General features: G+C 53.2%; 6 protein-coding genes across 6 annotated transcripts; 3 read left to right on the top strand and 3 right to left on the bottom strand.

Annotated features, from left to right (window-relative positions):
- The first annotated feature begins 25 nt into the window (after positions 1–25).
- B0H65DRAFT_460114 (kinase-like domain-containing protein) lies at positions 26–2174 on the top strand. Its single transcript, XM_062826512.1, has 2 exons — positions 26–699; positions 762–2174. Exons 1-2 carry the CDS (start codon positions 72–74, stop codon positions 1925–1927), a joined length of 1794 nt encoding a protein of 597 aa, XP_062682401.1. The 5' UTR covers positions 26–71; the 3' UTR covers positions 1928–2174.
- Positions 2175–2349: 175 nt separating this feature from the next.
- Positions 2350–5838, top strand: B0H65DRAFT_521233 (helicase C-terminal domain-containing protein; the record flags this gene model as incomplete). Its single annotated transcript, XM_062828744.1, has 2 exons — positions 2350–3592; positions 3649–5838. The coding sequence occupies exons 1-2, from the start codon at positions 2603–2605 to the stop codon at positions 5836–5838; spliced, it is 3180 nt and encodes a 1059-aa protein (XP_062682400.1). The 5' UTR covers positions 2350–2602.
- A 1521-nt stretch (positions 5839–7359) lies between these two features.
- B0H65DRAFT_146319 (heterokaryon incompatibility protein-domain-containing protein) lies at positions 7360–9386 on the top strand. Its single transcript, XM_062821010.1, has one exon. It carries the CDS (start codon positions 7736–7738, stop codon positions 9290–9292), a length of 1557 nt encoding a protein of 518 aa, XP_062682399.1. The 5' UTR covers positions 7360–7735; the 3' UTR covers positions 9293–9386.
- Positions 9387–9915: 529 nt separating this feature from the next.
- Positions 9916–11938, bottom strand: B0H65DRAFT_460103 (NADH:ubiquinone oxidoreductase 14kD subunit). The gene is made up of 3 exons (XM_062826511.1): positions 11628–11938; positions 10711–10817; positions 9916–10549 (listed from the first exon to the last, which is right to left on the bottom strand). Exons 1-3 carry the CDS (start codon positions 11676–11678, stop codon positions 10342–10344), a joined length of 366 nt encoding a protein of 121 aa, XP_062682398.1. The 5' UTR covers positions 11679–11938; the 3' UTR covers positions 9916–10341.
- A 363-nt stretch (positions 11939–12301) lies between these two features.
- B0H65DRAFT_146224 (uncharacterized protein) lies at positions 12302–15301 on the bottom strand. The gene is made up of 2 exons (XM_062821009.1): positions 15103–15301; positions 12302–15011 (listed from the first exon to the last, which is right to left on the bottom strand). Exon 2 carries the CDS (start codon positions 14938–14940, stop codon positions 12346–12348), a length of 2595 nt encoding a protein of 864 aa, XP_062682397.1. The 5' UTR covers positions 14941–15011; positions 15103–15301; the 3' UTR covers positions 12302–12345.
- A 1301-nt stretch (positions 15302–16602) lies between these two features.
- Positions 16603–21685, bottom strand: B0H65DRAFT_146221 (sterol 3-beta-glucosyltransferase). Its single transcript, XM_062821008.1, has 3 exons — positions 20285–21685; positions 19787–20224; positions 16603–19734 (listed from the first exon to the last, which is right to left on the bottom strand). Exons 1-3 carry the CDS (start codon positions 21395–21397, stop codon positions 16624–16626), a joined length of 4662 nt encoding a protein of 1553 aa, XP_062682396.1. The 5' UTR covers positions 21398–21685; the 3' UTR covers positions 16603–16623.
- Between the last annotated feature and the right edge of the window lie 1528 nt (positions 21686–23213).

Here is a 23213-nt window from a genome sequence, read left to right as displayed (position 1 = left end):
CCTAGCAACGAGGCGGTACCTGAACTGTTTGTTGACTTTTGACGCGTGCCTGGGTGCAAGTCGCGTTTTGAATGGCCCGTGCACATGCCCCCTTCTATCGATTCCACTTGTTGTTTACCGCCAAAATAATTCCGTCACTGACATGGATTTTGACCGACACAACCACTCTTCACTTTCCTCTTCAAATTAATGGCCCTCGCGCTGGTTCTTGCTGGTCTCTCGACGCTCGAATTCGCCCTGACCACCCTCGCGCTCGGCTCCAGTGTCAGTCGCATCCTTTGCTACAAGAAGGTCCAATGGCGGCCGTTCAAGTTACCTCAACACGTCGCCAACGAGAAGAGCACTTCCGCTTACACCAAGATGCGCCCTCCACTCAGGATACCGAAATGAGCGAGGAGGCCGAGCAACATTATGGCAATCATGGCCACCATGACGCCCACGACGTGGAGGAACAGGAACACGACGAGGAGGAGCAGCAACATGCCGAAGAGGAGGTCGAAGCAAGCAGTGCTACAGAGGGCGAAGGGGAGCAACAGGAGGACCATCACGATGACGAAGACGATGACCAGGATTCGGTCTGTTCAGACAGCTCAGACGACGGCATTGTAGACCCCAACATTCAGGACGACATGGAGAAACTCCAAGACACCTTTCCAGGTTTCCGACAACAATATCGGTTGATCAAGCGCATTGGAGAAGGTTAGAAACACCAAGACCCTTTGGCACCGGCCAGAATCGCTACTGACCACTTGCTTTTCCAGGCACCTTTTCGACCGTCTACAAAGCCGAAGACCTCGTCTACGACCAGTACGACAACTCGTGGGACTACGAAAAAGAAAGTGACAAGTGGGCGCCTCCCCCTCTCAGGACATACGGACGCAACTCGAGCTCCAGTGCTACCACCCGCCCACGGCGCAAACCAAAATATGTCGCCATCAAGAAGATCTACGTTACCTCCTCTCCCACCCGTATTCTGAACGAGCTCGACTTGCTACACGACCTGCGCGGCTGCACATCAGTCTGCCCCCTGATCACCGCCTTCCGCGAAACTGACCAAGTCATCGCTATCCTCCCCTACTTCCGCCATGCCGATTTCCGCGAATACTTCCGCAAGATGACACCTACTGATATTGCGATCTACCTGCGCTCCCTCTTCACTGCTCTCGAGAGCGTCCACCGCCACAAGATCCTCCACCGCGACATCAAACCGACCAACTTTCTCTACGACCCTTCCACCAAGCGTGGCGTCCTCGTCGACTTTGGTCTTGCCGAGCGCGAAGGGTCCGAATGCAAACCATGCCTCTGCCATGAGGATCCGACCACACGGCGCAACCGCCTCCGCGCCGCCCACCTCAACTCCAGCGTTCCGCACAACGGCTACCCGAAACAAGACACCCGCCCCTCACGGCGCGCCAACCGTGCTGGCACCAGAGGCTTCCGCGCCCCCGAAGTGCTGTTCAAATGTACGGAACAAACCACCAAAATCGATATCTGGTCCGCCGGCGTGATCCTCCTCACGATCCTGTCCAAACGGTTCCCCTTCTTTAACTCAGCCGACGACGTCGAAGCCATGGTCGAGATCGCCACCATCTTCGGCATCAAGCGCATGCGGCAGGCCGGTCAGCTTCACGGGTGCATGTTTGAGACGACCATCCCGACGATTGGCACACAGGGGTTCAGTTTCGAGCGCATTATTCTCTGGAGCACGTGTCGGGATACGGGCGTCAAGATGCCCGAGGATGAGAAGTTGGCGGTGGAGTTCTTGGCTAGGTGTATGGAACTGGATCCGGCGAGGAGAATTAGTGCAGAGGATGCATTGAATCATCCCTTTCTGCAGATGGGATTAGAGAAGGAACATGGCGGAAGTCAAAGTGGCGAGGAAGAGGAAGAGGGGGAAGAGGATGAGATGGATATTTTGCGGGTTTAGTGGCCTGGGTTCATGAATTGTCTCCGGAGTATCGTATGACATGGGGCTGTCCAAGGGGGTGCGAAAGGTTAAAGGCGTTCAACTGGGAACAGTAGCATAATAGGCGCTGGGCGTTGCATGTTCATTTTGTTGTATGGTTAAAGGTCTGATGGGTTCATGGTTAGATAGGTACGCTCTTAGATACCATCTGGTCGCATTGGCGCAAGGAGATTGGTAGGCATAATGCATTAGTATTTTCATCTTGTAGCTTGTTCCTGCAAGCAGTTATCGCCGGTGACTTGATGTTGCCCCTGCGTACGCAGCACCATGAAGTCCCGTCTGCTAGTAAGTGGCACTTAACACGTGCTCACGTGACATCGCTACTCATCCCTCCCGTCACGGTCTGTTCGTCGCGTACCGCCAGCTTCATCTTCAACATCTTCTTTGTACCTACAGTCACCTCCATCATAACGTCTCGTTGCGCAGGCGCCAGATATTGCTTTGTTTTAGTATTCAGGACTGTTCCAACATCTCTCCAAGAAAACATCAACTTTTCGCCTCCGATCTCGTCTGCTCACCTACCCCACTTTTGACATCGCCGTGACTTTCTTGCCATTTTCGCCATCGACGAATTCACACATCTCACCACATCCTCCTCACCAGCGTCCAGCGCAACAACCACAAAAGCACCACAGGATGGCCTCCACACTACCAATACCCGACATCAAAGTCATAGGCCCCTCGTTTATCCAAATGGACTCTCGGAATGCCGACAAGCCACCACCAACCGACTTCAACCACCCATACACTCCCTACCCTATCCAAATAACCTTTATGCAAACTCTGTATTCTGTTCTCGATCGAACCGTTGCCGTTCCCCTCACGAACACCACCGCTCCTCCCGCCACTTTCTCATCAACCGCCGCCACCCTTATCCCCAGCAACCCCTCCCTTCCTACAACGTCCCCATCCCCACCCCCATTATTTAACCCTACCACCGCCCCTACCGTCCACATCAACAGCGCCACTGAAACGTCCCCATCCGTCACCTCTAAAACCGCTACCAGCAAAGATAAAGACAAAGGTCCCAGCAGCAGTTCCCCCAAGGGTCATGCACAAATCGCCCTCTTCGAATCCCCCACCGGCACCGGCAAGTCGTTGTCATTAATCTGCGCCTCCCTAACCTGGCTGCGTAACCACAAGCGGTTGCAATTTGAGTCTGAGATCAAGAAGATAAAGCAGCAAATGGAGGAATCGGGAGAACCGGGGTGGATGGTGGAGAGTGCTTTGAAAAGGAAACGCGAGGAGCTGGCGCAGAGGTATGAAGAGATGGAAAGGACGTTGGAGAGAATAAGGGAAAGGGAAAGGGAGATGGAGGAGGAAGGGGAGGAAGGGCAAGCAAGGGGTGGGAAGAGGAGGAAGTTGGACAGGGGAAAAGGGGATGGAGAAGAAGGGGGGAAGAAGAAGGGGAGCGGGGGGAGCGGCGGGAGTAGAGGGTTGACGGCAAGCGATGAGGATAAGGAATTTTTGATTGAGGATTGGAAAGATGAAGGGGGGATGGATGAGAATGATCCGATGGGTCAGTTAAGTAAGGAAACGAGAGAGCTCTTGGAGAAGGTGGGGATGGGGACTGCGGGAGGGAAGAAGGGAGGAGACGAGGAGCCAGTGGCTGAGGAGGGGATTAAGGTGAGTTGGATCGGATGAGGAGGTTCGCAAAAGGGACGAAGCTTACAAGATGATAGATCTTCTACACCTCGAGGACGCATTCGCAGTTGACGCAGTTTATTCAGGAGTTGAGGAGGCCGGAGTTCCCTGCTTCTGTTCCAACACCCGCTGCTCAAGAAGAACCAGCAAAAGAAATCGTGAAGCAGATTCCGCTTTCCTCACGGCAAAAACTCTGCATCAATCCCTCCGTCAACAAACTTGGCACCCTCGCCGCGATCAACGAACGGTGTCAATCCCTACAACAATCGAAAACACCCAAAGAACAACGATGTCCATACCTACCCAACGCCTCGAACCTCAAAGCCACCCACCAGTTCCGCGACACCGCTCTTGCCACGCTACCGGACATCGAAGATCTCTACCAGACCGGCAAGCAGCTACAAATCTGTCCTTACTACGCCTCCCGCTCTGCCATCCCCGGGGCTGAGGTGATCACTCTACCATACCCTCTCCTCCTACAGAAAAGCGCCCGTGAGGCGTTGGGCATCAAACTCGAAGGAAACATTGTGATTATAGACGAGGCGCACAACATTATGGACGCCGTATCTAACGTGCATGCAGCTGAGATCAAGTACACCGACCTCAAAAGAGCGAAACTGTCACTGGGTATGTATTACCAACGGTTTCAACAGAAATTAAAAGGAGAAAACAAGGTCATGATTGCTCAGCTACAAAGGGTCGTGGAAGCTTTGGGGGTATACATCAAATCAAGACTGGACAAGGCTGCTAAGGGGCTAAAGGAAGACCAGGAAGGACTCGTGGTCGATCCTAACCTTTTATTGAAGACGGGTGGCGCGGATCAGATCAACTTGTACAGGTTGATCAGGTATGTTCAGGAGAGCAAGTTGGCTTTTAAGATCGAGGGGTATGTCAGTTATTGCGAGGAAGAAAGTCGGGACACAGATGATGAGGAAGCCGAGAAGGAGATAAAGAAGAGGGAGGGCAGACCACCAGTACTCCACACTCTGTGCTCGTTCTTGACGGCGTTGACGAATCTGAGCTCGGAGGGGAAGATCTTCTATGAGAAGATACCTCCACCTAGGGGCGAAATGCAGGATATGAAGCTCAGTTACATGCTGCTCTCGCCGACACACGCCTTCTCGTCGATTGCGGAGAGCGCAAGGGCGGTTATTCTGGCTGGTGGAACGATGTCCCCTTTCGAGGACTACAAAGCACATCTGTTCCCGGACGTACCGCCAGAGAAGATCACAACACTCAGCTGCGGCCATGTCATCCCCAAAGAGAACCTCTGCGTCTGGACGCTCGGTTCCATCGCCCCCAACCCAAAAGTGGACACCGGAATCGGCGAGGACTGCTTCGACTTCACCTTTTCCAAGCGCAGCAACCCGAACATGATCAACCGCCTCGGCTTGGTGCTACTCAATCTCTGCTCTGTCGTACCGGACGGCGTCGTCGCCTTCTTCCCCTCTTACGGCTACCTGGAAGAAGTCATCAGAGTTTGGAAAACGCCCGACCAAGCCATGGGCCCCAAAACCATCTGGGAGCGACTCGAAAACAAGAAAGCCATGTTCATGGACTCCAAAACCGAGTCGAGCGAGCAGACCCTCCAAAAGTACAGCGACGTCATCCATTCCGAAGTCCGTCCCCTATCGCCGTCAGGGACTCGGGTAAAGGGCGCCATGTTGCTGTCGGTAGTAGGCGGCAAGATGTCCGAAGGCATCAACTTCTCCGACCGGCTGGGCCGGTGCGTCATCGTCATCGGCCTGCCTTATCCCAACGCTCACTCCCCCGAATGGATAGCGCGCAGGGAATACCTTGAAGCAAACTTTATCGAGCGCTATTCCGCCTCTCAGCCCACCACCACCGCACCCCCTCCCGCCCCGGTTATCCCACCCCCGTCCAACACTAACCATTCCACCAACCCTTCGTCCAGAAACAAAGATAAACACAAGCCCCCCAACATCCTCAAACTCGCCGCTCGTGCCTCCAACCTCTTCTACGAAAACGCTACGCTTCGCGCCGTCAACCAGTCGATAGGAAGAGCGATCCGGCATCAGAACGACTATGCGGCTATTGTCCTGATAGACCATAGGTATGAGAGGGAGCATGTGAGGGCGAAGTTGCCGGGGTGGATCAGAGAGGGGTGGGAGGAGACGCAGAAGCAGGCGAAGGAGGATGGGAAGGCGCTGAAGGGGTTGCAGGGGATGATGGGGAGGGTTAATTTGTTTTTTAGGGGCAAGAGTTAGGGAGATGTGGGGGGAAGTGTCGAAGGGGCCTGCGTGAGGGGCGAAGTTACCTCTAGTGCTGTGTTGAACAGACAACGCTGAGTACTTGTTGTTCTTGGGAAGGAGATGTTGTCTTGGTTGGGTGAGTCAGCTACTTCTAGGATCCAAGGAAGGCGCGTTTGAGCGTTGAGCTTGCTGGGTGGAATCGGCACTGAGATGATTGTTCCTTCCTACCTTATCTCAAGGCCACGGTATCGTCAATTGAGAGAACGTTGTGGGGTACAAAAGATGGATGATTACACTACCTACAAGTCTACCTCTACTCGTCAGGGCTCGAAGCGCCTCTGACCCTTTCGTTCCTGCTCATCCTCCCGGTCACCATCTTGTTGAGCATGATGGTTATCTTGGCATTTTCGATCCACACATGGATTGCCACTCATGTACATATATCGAGGGATTCCCCCACCCTCTCTCTTTCGTCCTCTTTCTTCTTCTTCAATCAACAAGTTCACCACCACTTTCGTTTATTCTTGTGCCCTCGTGTTTACATCCACTCCGTTCACTTCGACACATTGGACCCGAAATTGTTCCACTTCTTTGCATCTTCTTCACTACTGCGTCCACTTGTTCGCCAAAAGCATTGAGCCTTCGTTATGCCGAATACTGCATCTCGGTCCAACTTCAGTAACATTCCATCCATCTTGAACGAAAAGGCCGGGTGTGTACATTCAGACATACACCGTTCGAGCAGCTTTCCCGGTATCTCGGTCGAGTCAACCAGTCGGCTTGATACAATCTTCCCAATGATTGGACACTATCGTATCAACAGCCGGAATCTCGAAGCCATCCATCCATTCAGCCCTGCAAAATCCACGGACGTCTACATATATCTGCACAACTACCCAACGAGCCAACCTGACATTGGCGACCCCGCCTTTGATCGGTAAGGTATGTTTTGCGCCATAAAGGTGTTTCTGTGGTGTGTATTTCAACCTATGACCCCGCCCAACTTATTCTGCCCAAGCTCACTCTCTAACGTCTTGTCCAAATACAGCCTTCGTCTGCCTACACCTACCTACCTACCTACCTACCTAGATACACGATAAATCGCCCCAAGATACGCTTGAATGGAACAAGAGTCCATGGAAGCATCTCCCGCTCATGGCGACTGCCGTGTTTGTGGCAACCTTACACCCCGGGACGGCTGGTACGATCCGCCAGCGTATTTCAAAGACATGACCATGCACTGCTTGACGACGAGCGCAGATGCTGGCTGTAAATATTGCGCGATTATGCTTGGAGCCGTCAACTGGGCTTGGGATGCCTACCTTCGTGTCTGTTCTAAAGTTTCGCCAGTTTTTGTTCCAAGGATCTGTTTCTGGATAAGACCGGATCGACCGTTCACGGTTGTGGTGGATTATGATTCCCGTCATCGTGGTGTCAGCTCGTTGTGGGTGGAAACGGGAGTGGCTCTGGAGTTTTATACCCCCGGAGGCAAGTGTAATCTCTGTGAAATGTTTCCTGTTTACCCCACTTTCCTCCACGGACCTCGGCATCTGTTCAGGTTCTTTGACTCTTCTGTGCTAACTACTCTCTATGTCTACCTAGGCTTCGCTCAGTTTCACCCACGATTCAGTTACATGCCCGAGGTGCCGAAATTTCCAGCGTCGCTTGACCTCGAAAAGCTTGTGTCTATTGTCAACCCTTGGCTCAAGCAGTGCGATCGTGATCACCTTGCCTGCCAGGGAAAATCTTTCGCGGTGCCCAAAAGGCTCATTGATATATCAGGCGATATTCGGTTAGACCGTTAGTTGAACTCGAGCCACATATCGGCGGCGACAAACACCATGTCGTCAAATACGCAACTCTCAGCTATTGCTGGGGTAGCAAGGAAGCGGCTTCTTCACTGGCCAAAACCATGTCGACAAACATCCAACAACATCTTACCGCAATATCACGATATGAGCTTCCCCAGTTATTCCGCGATGCGATCGACGTGGCTCGTGCTTTGGGATGTGACTACCTCTGGATAGACTCTCTCTGCATCATACAAGACAGCCAGGAAGACTGGAAAGATCAATCAGTTCTCATGAGCGAGGTATATTCCAACGCCTATCTCAACATCGCTGCCTCAGCGTTACCCAACAGCTCAGGAACCCTCTTTCAAGATAGGGTATGTTACTTTGGGCGCAAAGTCTACTCACCCGACAAGAGGAGCACGCTGCCCATAGACACTCACACAGAGTGGGTATCTAACGATAAAGGCGTCCAGTGTCCTGTGGCGGTTCGATATTCCATGGACCGCGCTCATCGTCATCTGTGCGGAGAGGCCGAAGACAAACACGGCATAGAGGAACCACTGCTGGATCGCGCTTGGGTCTTCCAGGAGAGGATGCTTTCACGCAGAGCCATTTACATTTCTTCTTCAGAAGTTCTCTGGGAATGCCGGTCACGGTACTTCTGTGAATGTGGCGGAATCAATAACCCCATTCCAAGTGATTTCGGCAGATTCATATGGGAGTTCGGGCATCTCGGTCCTCTATGGATTTACAACGTCCCATACCATTCCCCTTCATCAAAGACAGGGAGCTTCGCGGATTTCTGCTCGTCGAAAAGGGGGTCATCAAAGGAGGCGTTGGCTTTCTGGAGAACAATGATCCAAGAATACACCTCGCTCATCTTGACCAGGGAATCTGACCGTGATGTCGCTCTGTCTGGTATAAGGCAGTCGTTCAGCACGGGAAGAGATTTCACCTATTATGCTGGCATGTGGATCCAAGATCTTCCCCAGTCACTCCTTTGGACCATAGATAATGGTGCGTCTCCCATCGAAGCTGAAGAGGGGATGGATGCCCCTTCGTGGTCATGGCTTTGGCGCAAGGACAAAGACGGACTAGAGATTCTTTCAAACAGAGTCGCTTGGGATCATTATGACCTGGAGGGTTTCGAGAAGGATTCACGAGTGTCTTTCCATGTTCCTGATGATGCCTACCGGAGATTTCATAATCAGCCACTTATACCGCCCACCCTCGGGCACTTTCCTCTACATCTCACTGCACCCTTCCTTCACGGTTCGTTAGAGCCTCCCACTTGGGATAATATGGCACTTCCTTCAATGTCCTTTGGGCCGGTGACCGACCGCATCAAAGGCTATGGGGAAAAGTTAATGATGATCCAAGTCTGGGTTGATGACTTGGATTATCGAGGCAACTGGGATATGCCAGGTCGCAGGGCCTACTGTGTGCTGTTAGGTCACGCGCCTAGACCAATGAGAAATAATTTTCACAAAACGCATGAATGCATGCTGTTGCTGGAAGAAATACCCGGCCCGGAACATGAAAGAAGATATGTCAAAACAGGATTGGTTAATTTCACGTATTCGCCGTTGCCTGAACAAAATGGGGAGGAAGATGGTTTTATCCAAAGGACCGGCCTTTTCGAGGATGCGCGGGTCAAAGAATTCATTATTGTTTAAGTTTGGCGTATAGAGCGGGAATTCTCATGAGGGCCCAAAGATGGGTTGGGATGGCAACTGTACAGTCCAATACTGGTTTGTTTGTTTGTTTGAGACCTCGGGTTAACTTCCTTAAGCGTTTTTGTGTCTAAATGATTCGTTCCGTTCTACGGTCGAGGCGTGATCTTACCTTGAATATGCTTTTTCCGAAATTCAACATGTCATATTGAATATTTGAATGTCGTTAATGGCTTTCTGAACCGTACCTAGCCATTCATTTTGTCCTTATCAAGTTTGGGACAACTCGGGATAGATCTCGTCCAGTAGGTACCAGGAGTACCAAGCTAACAAATCAGCATTAGATTGTACTTGGTAATTGTAATTCAAGGATTCAACACACCCGACTCAAGAGAGGGTAGATGACAAGTTGTTCTTTTGACTTTCAGACCTGTGTCCCCTTTCCTTGATCCATTAACACGCTGTTGTACACGTGATAGTTACTTGATACACAAATCTTTGGCGCCTCGTTGGGCTCCAACATACTTTGTTACATTACGGCTGAATGATAGACTGGAGGTTAAAAGGATGCAGGAGTTTCAGGCAGTTAGACCAAGCTGTGAGAATTTTTGGCTAGCGCTAAGTTAGTGACAACCTGAAGGCGAACTTTATGGCTATAGAAGGAGGAGGACGCTGATCGCTAACAGCTTTCAAGGAGAGCACGCAAAGATGGTAGAAAACACCATGGAAGTTGTTCACGGCAGCCCTGCTATTGACGACGATGCAAAGGTCTACCTAGTTACTCGTCGAACAGACATCCGAGCTGTTGGTATCAATGTTCACTTCTGTCCCATGAGGGATGGAAGTTGGGCACATACCTGTCAAAGGAATGAGCATCACATAAACCTCGCAACCTGTCATCACCTCAACACCTTGCTTGCTTGCTCGTCTAAGTCTATCCTCATCCTTCATTTTGAACCAGGCAAGTATCTACAACCCCAACCAACGACCAAACCCGGGAGTCCTGTGTTCCTCCCACACCCACATCCTCGACACTTCTTCCGAGTGCACATCTAATCCTTGATGATCTTCCCAGGAGTAATAGCAAAGGTAGGACGGACATATCTGTCCGCGTGGTAAACCTTGACGGCCTTGTCTCCGAGCAGCTCCTTCTCGCGCTGGACGTCGGCCAAGTGGCGACGGACGAGATCGCGGTCCTCTTCGGCTTGGAGGGCGGGGATCAAGTGGATGCGGGACCACATCTTTTCGCGGGCGAGTTCTCTGGAGTGGTTGGGTTAGCTTGCTGAACTATAAGTGAAGACGGAGAGGAATGATTGAAATATGCGGAGGAGAGAAGGAGAGACAGTAGTAGGGGGGAATGACTGGCCATGGAGAGCAGATATAGGAGGAGATGGTGTTAACCGTAGGAAGGGAGAAAGTACCTTTGCTCACGGATACCGTGGAAGAGATGGTACCAGCCGTAGACCATGATCAAGCCACCGAAGGCGAGCAGGGTCTTGGGCTTGAAGGCACTGGGCGGGAGGTTGCGCTGTGAAGCCAAAGTCAGCCTTAGGTTCTTCTAATTCCACGAAACAAAACAACTTGTAGACACCTCTGCGCGGAGGCGGTGCTTGGACGAAACGAATGGCAACGCTGAGTACGAGGATGAGGACGAGGCTGAGGAGGCCTCTGGCGTCGGCTTTCCAGCGCAGGCACGTCTGTGACCCCTCGCACCACGAAGCCTTCTGGTTACGACGGTATGATGCCCATAAGGACGCAGTTGTAATCATGGACACCTTGATCGTATATAGCATGCCGGATGTTGTTGTTGACGACCTCGAACTTCCCGGGCAGCTCCATGTTCTTGTCCCCGGTCCCCACAGCGTAACCCACTTCCCCGGATTCCAGGAACAGTCGAAGGCCATGCATCCTGGTCGGGGAGGACTCCATCTTCGACGTCCGATAGTGCGACTCCGAGTATGCTGCGATATTCGTCCCCCTTCAGAGACGGTGATTTTGTACTGATCTTCTATGGCCTATCCATCGTATTCTTGTTTGTCGGCGTAGGTCGCTGTGCTGTTCTTCGACTCGAGTCCAGTGGCCCTGGGAGGACATGACTCGAGCAGCACTCCACCGGTTGTTGTCCACCAGCTTCTCAGCGTTATCTTTCCTTCTGGTGCTCTTCCTTTGCAACTCTCCTTCTTATTCCTCCCTTCTGTTTCGTTCTCTTCCTCTTCCCTTCCTCCACGCCTTTTTTCCCTCTCCCGAATCTGTTGGGAGTTGTCGATTGTACCTCGTCCGTCGCATCGCGCCTCGTCCATCGCAGCTGGCAGAGAGAGCAAGAAAAGAGCAAACCCACCTTGTACTGGACGGCATCATAGCCGCCAGCGGGGGGCATATCCTGAGGCATGTTGGGCTATTTGTGTGGTTCGAGAGTCCTGTGTTCCTCTTGTTCGTTCGCTTCGCGCTTCGGTCGCTTGCGCCCCGGTCGATTGGTTTTTTGCGTTTGATCAAACAATCAATCGCTTCGCTCGGTCGGTCGGTGGGAGTCGTTGAGGGGACTGGAGTCGCGCGGAGCTCTGGAGAGGAGAGTTGAAGAAGTGACGTGCCAGACTTTTGAAGGTCGATTCGCTTGCGACGGACGAATCAACTTGACTTCAATTGGCAGCCCTGTTGCCGGGGGAGGTGGTAGCGAGCTCTACGAGCCTGGAGCTTGGGAGGGGACGGCGGCTGCTTGGTTGAGTGATTACGTAAGGCAATAGCTCGCTAACAGATAACAATGCTTGGTGCACTCCCGGATGTTAGCGTAATACCTCAAGTTCATCACCAGCGAGAATCAAGCCTCGGGATCACCAACGGGCACATTCAATAGCAACAGAAGATCCAAATCATGAGTGCAAGCGATAGATGCTACATAACGCCTGATGAATGCACACCACAACCTGGCCTCATTTACACCTTCCACACTGATCAAGTAACTACAGGTTGACACCTTACAGAACAATACACATGCTGTACGTATTCCTATGATTATCAACTCTTGTATCAATTTCAGATCTGTCAATCCCGACCGGCTCCTAGCCATTCTCACTGACGCCTCCATTCCCATTTCCATCCCCGTTCACTTGTTGCCCTTGTACCTCGTCCCCATCCCCATCATCCATCGCCAGGAAATCCGCCTCCAAGGCCTCCTCATCCAGCTCCTCGAATTCCTTGTCCAGGTCATCCGCATCCTGAGCATCCTGGGCCGCTTGCGCTTCCACCTCGGCAGCAGCAGCGGCAGCGGCCTCGGCAGCCTCGGCCACGGCGGCACTTGTAGCCTCAACGTCCTCATCTTTCAGCTCGTTTCTTAGCAAGGAGGGACCGGGACCGACGAGGGATTTCCGGCGTTTGTTACTTTCTTCTTCTTCCTCGTCGTCTGCTTTGCGTTTTGTGGGGGCGGCTAGTACTTGTTCGTATGACGAGGTTGTTGTACTAGTATTTGCTGTTGCCTGGACATCTCCGTCATCGTCTGCGTTGTCGTTATCTTCACCATCATCATCATCCTTGCCGTCCTCCTCCTCGTCGTCGTCGTCCGAACCAGATTCAAGGAATTCCGCCAACTCTTCATCCGCGCTACCCCAATTGAACGTCTTCAACCCATCAATAGGGCTTAATTGCCCATCTTCATCCACGGGCTTCAACGCCTCGAGCTCCTCATCCATATCCTCATCCTCGTCTTCATCGTCTCCACCCGAATCTGAGTCGTCCTCGTCCTCGTCCTCGTTGGTAGCGGCGGTGGCGAAGCGGACCCTCGGCGGCGACTTCAACCGCAGAATCCTCTTTTTCCCCGGCGGCGTGTCCGTATCATCGGCATCGCTAACCGTCTCTGTCGCCTCGGCATCCTGAACCTTCTCGTTCAACTTCTTTTGCGCATCCTCCAATCCTTCGATGAGGTAAGGCCCCTCCTCCACCACCCTCCACTCTGAGAAACACGCTGCCAGCCAGTCCTGGTTGACGATCTTGATTTTGGGCAGGAAGCGTATCGCCTGTCTGACCTTCTTTGTCCGTGGCCTCTGGGAACTAACTACCAAATGCGTCACGTCTCGTGTCACGGAGCTGCGCAACTCGGCTCCAAAGCTGGCAACTTGCAGCCCGATCTCGGAGCGGTAGACGTCCATCCCTATCGGAACGATTCCGGAGAGGACAATTTTACATCCGCTGAGCGCTTGAGATTTAAGCGTGGTGAGGATGGAGCCTACGTCCGGGATGGATTGAGTGTCGAGCGAGGATGGGGAGGACGAGGGTTGGGAAAGGCGGTTCTGCTCATAAGCTTGGAAAAAGGATTTGTGGAGGGCTGTGAGGTGGTCCTCGAGGAAGGCGAGTTCCCGGTCGTCGTCTTGCAGAACCTGGTGCCGGTGGTAAGGGGGTGGAGGAGTGGTGGACTCGGTGTTGCCGTTTTCTGGGGTGGCGGATGCCCTCTCGGCCTCTTCGTCTTGTTTATCTTGCTGCTCCTGCAGCGCCTGCAGGGGCCTGTCTTTGATCTGCTTCTCTAGCGTCTTCTCTTGCTCTTCGAGGGCTTTCTCCAGCGGCGGCTCTTCCGTGGTGCTGTCCTCCTTGTCGGGAGATGGCGCTGGCGCGATGCGCGCCAAACCACCATTAGTGGTCGCCGCACTCGGAGTAAGCAGACCCTGCTGCTTCGGCAGAAATCCAGAGTTGATATCACCGATTCCCTTAAAGAAGTCATACGGCGAGACCTTGATCAGATTGGGCCTATTGCGCGGCCACACGTCGGCTCGATCATCAATGATCACCACCATCTTGGTGCTGACGGGGAACAACCGCTGCAGACTCTTGGCGTACATGTTGCCGTTCTCGTCACGGCTGATGACCCGGTTGCCGAACAGCTTCTTGTCGGGGTCGACGATGCGTGCCACATTCTGGGCGTAGGCACGAGTGCCCATGGTGTAGACGTGGAGCTCGTACATGGTCGAGATCTTCTTGAGAAAGTCCTCGAGGCCTGGCCGCATCTTGATGTAGTACCAGCAGTTGTTGGCGACGCCGCGGGGGCCATCGTCAAGCTGGAAGGACTTGACATTACGTACGGACGGGTAGTTGGGGTTGGACGGGTCCTTCTGCCACTCGCCAACGGTCGGGTCGATGCAAGCGTGAATGATGGTCTGGTCCAGATCGACGACCAAGCTTAGCTTGCGGTGCTGGAGCAGACGGCGCTGGAGGGCGTTCTCGGTCTTTTGGGCTTGCGTCTCGCTGACGGTGAGATGTGTCTGGTCGTGCACCATGTTGATGGGGGCGCGGTCCATGTCGCGGGACTCGGCGGCCCAGTTGACCTCGGTCATGTCCTTGCCACAGATGGCGCAGAGACCGCCGAATTGGACATCATGGGAGCACGACTCCTTGACTACCATGCAATCTTGATCCCTGAGGATTTCTTGGCCGACCCGGATCTTCCATGATTTGAGCTCGCCGTCCGAGGGCGAACTCCAGTCGGCGTAGGTGGTTTCTTCCTTTTCCCATGTCTCGCCGCGGATGGTGTCGCCGACGGTGCGCGTCCATTTGAACGAGTACTGGAAGAGCGCTTCCTTCTTCTTGATGGGCTGGCTGGGTTCTTTGTAGAGCTTGGTGATTGTGATGGGGTACCGGAGCCGGCTGCCCAGCTGGATTGTTTTGACCATTGTCGCGAATCTTGGTATCGGTCCAAGTGGTCGGTCGGAGGATTGTGTGAAGGCGGTAACTCGTAACTCAACTAGGACGAGTGGTTGTTAGCATCAATTCATCCGGCGCATCCATGGCAAGGTGACGCGCCACCGAGAATCGCTCATTGTCCATCCACTTACAGCGGGGCTCCCTGAGGAGATAAAAGTAGATGAGTGTCTGGTCGGACGAGTAAACCCATCGCGCAACAAGCGCGTGCAGTTTTCGGTGTTATTGAAGGGTTTGGTGGTGGGTTGTCGTATGGCGCCGGTGATGTTTTGTTCTTCGCGGCGAATCGCGACCCGACTTTGTCTGAACTGAAGATGGAACGCTGAAGTTTAGTAGTGTGACCACTGGACGATCGACCTGGAACTGGACCTCTGAAGCTGCAGATTCAGAGTGGGGAATATGTCTTGATACGGTCTAGCGCAGGAAGCTTTGCGGCACTTGTGGGGCGGAATGGGTGGTCAAAGCTCTCAAAGGTACTGTTCTCGATGTACCTGTACAACAACCACAGCGTTGACTTGGAACTGGATGAAATTCTAGGCTGCAATCCGATATTGAGTCAACCTGCCATTCAATGTAAGAAACGATCATCTTCAATCTGATAAATCATCTAGAGCAAGTGACTAACAAGTGATGTAATGTGCCCGTAACCCTGTGCCACGGGATGTCTTGGTCGAGAGTTCTGTGCGTGTATTGCGTGTGTCCAGTCGGGCGAGCTTGACTTGAGTGAAGCAATGAAACTCGAGGCTCTCTTGAAGGTGGGGGAGCTTTCCCTTTTGTACCTCTGGGGGCTGGTTTTGGGGAATTTCTCCAACTCCCTTGTCCCATCTGTGCTTCTCTGATCAGTGTCGCGGGATGTAGAGGTACAGATACATAGCAAGGCATTGACTGAGGAGACCGTTTGCGGGGTTGATACACGGACGTGCTGTGGCGTGAGGGCGTCTTACTCGTGGATAGTGGCAGTCCTCATCACTTCAAGACCTTTCGGATCATAAGTCCTCCAGGTATCATCTTGAAGAATCTGACAACAAGAAAAGGTCAGCGTATGGTGTTCAAGCTGACCCCGACATCTCGTCGAAAAGGTCCCGTGTGATAACTTCTCGGTTCGGAAACGTGGCGTTTCTTCTTTATGTGTAAATGTTCTTTATCTTGAACAAACCACGACCATCTTTGTGTCCGTTCACTTGGCTTTTGCGACCTCAACGCCTGCGGCTTGAACCCGGAATTGGCACAATGCTGCGAGTGAGGAAGGAGAAAAGTCACCAAGGTTAGGTGTATGGTGTGTTTCATTAACGAATAATATCTATTATTGATAGGATAACCAAGTAAAACCCATTCCTACTACCGTATTCTAGGAGTGCGAGTGCCTGTAAGAAGTATAATCCAAAGTAGGAGAAGTGAGCAAGAAGTCCTCCATCCAAGCGGTGTTATGAAAACAACCGTGTAGTACCAATCCAATCATGGCCACCGTGAAGAGTGAAATCTTCCAGTGCCTTGTACCATTACTCCAGCACGCCAGCCGTGGCACGAGCCAATGCCTCTGTCCGTTAGTCGTCCTTCTTGAAAGATTAATAGGAAAGCAAACACCAAGGAGACATCCCAGCTATGTCCCGTGATCCATAGCGACTATCCCAACCCAATCACCACCCGGGCGTTCTCTAAACATACTTCACGCCGCCTGTTCCCCTCTTAGCGCCCGGGCTAGTAGGCGGAGGACTCAACACCCGGCTTCCCAAAGTTGGTTCCTTCCCGACTTTCACACCCCTCAAATTTGCAACAGTCTGACTCAACAGATCACTTCTCGACATGGACATCGACCCTGTCATATCATCCTCGTTCCCTCCAACAAAGGTCCAGCTCTCTTCCTCTTCATCGTCCGCGTCAATGTCGTCCTCTTCGGCTTCCTGATCTTGGTCATCCGCAGGAGCGTTGGGCTTGGCGCCAGGTGTGGGCGTAGCAACGCTATTCCTCCTCGACTGATGCTTCTGCCTCTTCAAGGTGATCAAGTTCCTGGCGTAGTCCAAGTCGCGATAGATGGCCTGGATAGCGGTATCCACACCGTTCTCAGCGCGGATTTGGCCTCCCAGTACCTCGGCCCTCGTCTGCATTCTGCTACTATGCGTCGCTTCCCACAGCGCCCTCGCAAAGCTCTGGACTCCCCACTTCTTCAGATATATCCCGACCCCAAGATCCTCGACTCTTCCCGCAAAGAAGAACTGATCGCCGAAGAAGGGGCGAATGATAGTCGGGATACCAGCCCGCAAGCTGGCGCCAGTAGTCCCGGAGCCGCCGTGGTGCGCAGCGGCATCGACTTGTTGGAACAGCCAGTCGTGTGGGGCGGACTGGATCTGTATGATTTCTGGAGGGAGAGTTGGGTCTGCCACATTCGGCTTCTCAACGCCGTCGACTGCTGCTGAGCGGTCGGACCAACCTTTCGAGAGAATGCAGCGAACGTCGGCTCTCAAGACGGCGTCAATAATCTCCTGCGTCATCTTGGCCGGATCCGAAACAATAATGCTTCCAAATCCGATATAAACCAGCTTCTTCTCGTCTGCCCTTGCCTTGGCAATGAAATCCGTCAACTCCTTGGGCGGCTGCCACTTGTCGCCTCCTTCGTCGAGGAACCAGTACCCAGTGACGCGGATCCAATCGCTGTAATCGATGGGAGGAGGTACCACAGACGGGGAAAAGTTGTAGAGGAAGGGAACCTTGTTCGGCTGCAACTTCTCGAGGCTCGTGTTGGGCAAACCGAGGTACTTGTTCCTCCACCGATTTACCTGATGCGCGGTAGCCTTCCAGAATACATTATCGAACATGACGTAGGTAATGTAATTATACGCGCCGCCCATCTTCTGCCCCGGCATTATGAAGGCATGAGGATAGGCGCGCGTGCGGGTCCACGGCATGGTAAAGGCGCGGAAGTAGGGAATCCCAAGCGCTTCGGCGATGTGGATGCCTGCCATGGCGGAGGGGGACTCGATGAGCAGGTCGCTACCTTGGCAGGCTTCCCAGGCCGAGGTGAGCAGCTCGTCGAGCCAGCCGCGGAACTTGGAGTTGGCTTCGCGCAGGAAGGCGTAGGTGAACGTGCCGTTTTCGATGCAGATGCGCATGAGTTCGGAAGGGTCACCCTCAACGGGACCGAATTCGATCCCGTGGCTTTCGATCCAGTCTTTGAACTCCCGGTGTGTGACGATCTTAGGGTGGTGGCCTTCTTCGAGTAGCCTCTTGCAGAGCGCGATGTAAGGCTGGACGTCCCCGCGCGACCCGATGGTCAAACAGGTGATGCGCATGGGCTCGCTGGGCTTGAAGTTTAGGAACGAAGCCTTGGGGTCATCGAACAATATCGTTGGGGCATCAGATACCCCAGATGCCTGTCGAGGAAGCTCGATTTCGTGATCAGGGAATTCTTCGTTTCTTGCCTGGTTGAGTGCATCCCTCTCAGCTTCCGCTGCTTGTGCTTCCTCCGCCTCTTGCGACTCGGCCAGGTATCTCGCTGCATCCAAGCTCTGGATGATCGTAATAGCACAATCATCCCGGTTCTCCGCCTTGGCAAACTCAAAGAAGATCTCCTCATGGCCACGGATGACAACGACCAAGCCAGAGTACCCGAACCGGAACCCCTTTTCTTTGTCGACGGTCTCAATATCCTTCAAAGGCAGGATGAGCTTCGTCCGGGTGCCAGGTAGCAAACTGCGGAAGCAGAAGTGGCGGTTGCTGATATAAATCTTGCCATAAAGCGGCAAAACCCTGACGATGAACCCAAAGTACGCAGCCTGCAACCTCTCCGTCTCCGGCAACGCAAAGTGCGCCTGGAAACGGGCTTCGGACAGAGCTCTCTCCTCGGGGTCATCCTCGACATCCTCCTCTTCGGTCCTTCCCAGAGCAGGTTGATCGTAGTGCTTCTTGCCACCCTTCCACATACCAGATACCTTCTCGACGTATCCCATAGACTCTGTCGCTAGAAGGTTGCTCATGCGCCTAGACTGCCGGTCCAAGTAGCCCATAAATGCGTTGGCCCTCTGCAATGGGTAATTGCCCATCGTCGCGATGCTTTGCAGCGTGGGTGTTGATGGACCACCTTCTGCTTCTGCCGTGTGGTCACCAATCTGGCCCGTGGTTGCTGCATGATGAAGTCCTTGAAGCCGGACCAAGCCCGCGGTGTGTTGACGCACAATCGGCGGTGCCGCGACCCCTTCACCCTCTGTTGCCGCGCGCGTAGCCGATGCCGACCTACGGAAAATTGGGCTGTGAAAAACATCGCTTCCTCTTAGAATCTGGCTGGCCGATTGATCCTCGCTGCTTCCAGAGGTCACCAAGGCCGATAGACTCGCCTGACTAGGGTCGTCGAAGCTCTGGGCGTACGAATCGGTACTCGCATGTGGCTCGTGGCGGGGTTTGCTAAACGATCTCCGGCCGTCGCCATGAAGGCTGCGGGGAGGTGATCCTGGGTAACCTGCGGTGCCTGGGCTGGCGTCGAAACTCCGTCGACTGAAAGGTCGAGTGGCATCGAAGCTGCTCCTGAAGTAATCACCGCTAGCACGAGAACTGGGGGAGGCGATCTGGATGGGCGAGACCGGGGAAAGTGTAGCTTTGACTCCTTCGGTGAACGTGCGAGTTGGTGGGCTGCCGAGATTGTCACCATTCGCCCCGTCTCCTCCCATTCCCTTAGGGGCGTCGTTCGCCCCAGAATCTTCCGGCGAGGAATCCTCTACGAGGACCTTGAGAACCTGGATGGCCTTCTTGCCAAAGCTGAAGAAGGAAAAGAAGTACTGGTACTTGTTAGCATGTGCACAAACGAGAGACCAGACACTGGTGTCTTACCTCGTCGATAGCATACGTCTCATCATTGTCGATGACGCGAATCTTGCAAGTATCTGCAAACTCCACCATCTGGGTTTCCTCGATGTCAAGAATATTCTTGATAGGAATGGAAATCTTGACGCTGTCTCCATCATTGTGCGAGCGGAAGATGACTCGTTGTAGGCTCTTAACCCATTCCTTTGCACTTTGAGCGCTGTCGGCCTTGAAGTGGTATGTTCGATGGTGCGTGGTGACGGAGAAGTAGTTGCCTTCTTTCTCCTTGTCGTTGACGCTGGCCGAAATGCCGTATCGCAAGTCGATCTGGCCCGCGGGAAAGTAGTGATCCTTGGGGTCCTGATAGTAGGAGAGGATATCTCCCTTTAGACGGAACCAATAGCGGTTGTACTTGGGATTTCGTTTGCCGCTTTTCGACAGGTACCCGGACTTTGCGATCTCGTGCTGTTACAGACAACGTTAGCGACTGGCATTCGCCCGTTTGATGGTTGAACAACGACTTACGGCCTTTTTGGGTAGGTGCGCATAGAAGGCGATATGGTTCGCCGTGATGTACATGTAGCCCTGGAGGAGAACATGTTGTAGCAGCCAGCAAGGGTACTCTTCAATCACCTCCTCGGCGGTGTCAAACTCGAAGATATCCTTCAATTTTTTGGCCAGCTGTCCAGTTCCGCCGGCGTCATCACGACGATGTTCTCCCGACAATCTGTCAAGATCAAAACTGGGTCGGGCTGCCATTTCGGCCCGTGCCTCGAGCATTCTGCTCATGAGAGGCGCCCCGTTCCCTTCTGCTCGGACGATCTCTATTGGTGGCGCAAGGCCGGGAGCCTTGTTTTCGTCTTCGTTTGGTGGGGGAAGAGGAGAAGATGGGTCGGGATCTTCTTCTTCTTCGATCTTGTTATCCGCCATCGCTGTGCCCTTGTGCTGTTTTGACTTTTTGGACTTGTGGGAACTTGAGAGCCGAGAGAGACCGGGAACCGATTGTAGAAGCTTGTGTCCAGAAAGCCGTCGGCGGTGGGTGTTGCTTGGTCCTGCATCTGCTGTGGCACTTGCAGGTGGCTTGTTGAAGACAACAATCTGGCTTAACGACTTTCCGGTGCCGACAGTTTCGCGATTGCGTGCTGTGCCTTTAATGCCCGGGCCAGCAATGGTCATGGCCATGTGATTCGGCACATCATCTTCGTCTTCTGAACTTTGGCCTTCAAATCGGTCGTGGAAATCTACAGTGCTTCCAGCAGCAGCGATTAGACCAAATATGCTCTGGTTCATGTTCATGAACATTCCGCCCTGGGGCTGCAAGACATCCTCCTCATTGTCCTCTTCTTTCCCAGTGTCTTTCAGGCGGTCGGGGAGCTCCATAGTGGGAGAGTGTGGCTGGTTACTGTCGCCGCGTAACCTTTGCAATTTCCTGGACATGCGCTGGGCCGCCTCTCGGTGACTTGGGCGCTTCGTAAGTGCAGCTTGACGTGCAGGACCAGGGCCGGCTTGGGCTTGTGCTTCAGACGGGTTCGCACGAGGTTGCGACGAGGAGGGTTCGGTGTTTGACTGTGACTGGGAATTCGAATTCGGAAGGGAATCGAGTATTGGGCCCGATGACGTTGGTTGGGAAGACGCCATTGCGGATTAGTCTAGGAGGATCAAGAGTGAAATGGATGATTAGGCGTCGTAATAATGGGGATAGCCTGACTCGTAGAACTGAGGAAGAAGAAGAGGTAAGCATAAGTGGACGTCCGCAAAGCACAGGAAGAAGTGGACTGCAGGCAGGCAGGCAGCGGAGTGAGTAGACCAGGCAGAGGTAGGTACCCTACATACAATCAGACAAACAAGCGAAGAGACAGTTGTAAGCGGCAACACAACACGGCCGGGGCTGTCTGGTGCAGATTAGGATAGCCGACGCCCGACTGACGAGATGGGAGCGGGCTTGGGAAAGGTGACGAGGGTATCTAGGTAGGTTGGTAGATGGGTGGTTTCGATGAGCGAATGGATAGGTGGTCGGAGGGATGTTTCGAACCCGGTGAAGCCAACCAAACCAAAGAGAAAGATCGAGTCGAGTCAACAACAACAATAACAACGGAGGTGGTTAGGCTCCCGTCGTCTCCAGTGTTAGAGTGCTTGTTGATCTCTGGTTGTTCATGCCGCTCTGGACGACTATGATTGTGCCAGCCACTAACAACCTGAATCGTGTCGGTCACAATCAGCAGCACACGGTCTGAAGCCTGACTGGATAGGCAGAGACGGGAGGCAGACTGCCAGGCAGTGCAACCTCGACTCTGATATGGGCCGGTACTTCTTGTCGCGGTACTCGGTTGCGCGTGGGAGTGCCGATGTCTACAGGCGCTCGGCGTATCGCTCTATCAAATGTCCAAAGAAGTGATGAAAGGAACTGAACAACGACTGGGAGAATGAGCGAGGCGGGAGGGCGGGCGGTCGAGAACAGGAGCCCGAGCAGCAGCTGGCCAGGAAGGTGTCTGGTGGAGCCCCACTGCCTGACGTTGTTCAGGGGAGCCAACTCAAGCCGGGGAAGGCTCCAGAAAAGTGGGTCATCTAGAGAGCGATAAGATACGGATGGGTACCTTGATAGTCACCCTGGCTTCTTTCCAGCGATAGTGCGCCGCCTCCAACTCTTGGAGAACTCTAACAGACATTGTGTATCACCGGATGCTGGAATGTCTCCTTCTGGCATCACCTGCTCTGGACGGGTGACAGATGACACCATGGGAGACTTGCTTTTTCATCTTTCCGAGTTCGAGTCGGCCATTCGTGAACCCCGAGAAAACCGACGATTACCAGGCTGCGCAAAAGATCCAAACCTACCTGCCTATGATCCAAAAGCGACAAGCTTATCTCTCCCACTCCCTGGATGACAACCCAACGAGGTCCGGTCAACAGGTTAGCAACAGGCTGGCCAACAAGGTGCAAGCCAACACCATTGTAGTAAGACGTTACAACACCCAAAGCCATGTTGTGAGACGTAAGTCTATTGAAGGTCTGCTGCTACAATACCTGATATGACCAAGTGAGTGGCACATAGTCTGGTGTTGTCATGTCTTGTGGTTGCAACCATTATCGTCAGAAGGCCTGTTGTCCCTGCCGGAGCATCATACCGATCCTGGGTTTGGCTTCATTGGAGGCTTGTTTCGAGGCGACCAATTGACACCCAAACCCAACTGAAAGCATCTAGTTTCTGCTAGAATATGGGCTTGCTATCTGGGAGACCCGCTCTCTTGTGTGTTGCTGGCGACGTTAAATTGAGAGGTCGGCAACACTGTTGTGCATCTTCATTGCGACCCACCCATCGTATTTATTATTTGCATGTGATCCCGAGTCCCTGGGCTACTTGGTTGGAACAAGAGACTTGGGAACAGTCCATGACCACTCACATTCGCGGGACTTCACCAAGCACAAGGGACCTGGAGACCTCTTATTCAGGTAC

The sequence above is a fragment of the Neurospora tetraspora genome (genome assembly GCF_033439725.1).
Source record: "Neurospora tetraspora strain CBS 560.94 chromosome Unknown B0H65scaffold_3, whole genome shotgun sequence".
Classification (NCBI taxonomy): Eukaryota; Fungi; Ascomycota; class Sordariomycetes; order Sordariales; family Sordariaceae; genus Neurospora; species Neurospora tetraspora.
Note: the sequence above shows the minus strand (reverse complement) of the source record. Positions and strands in the feature narration are given on the sequence as shown.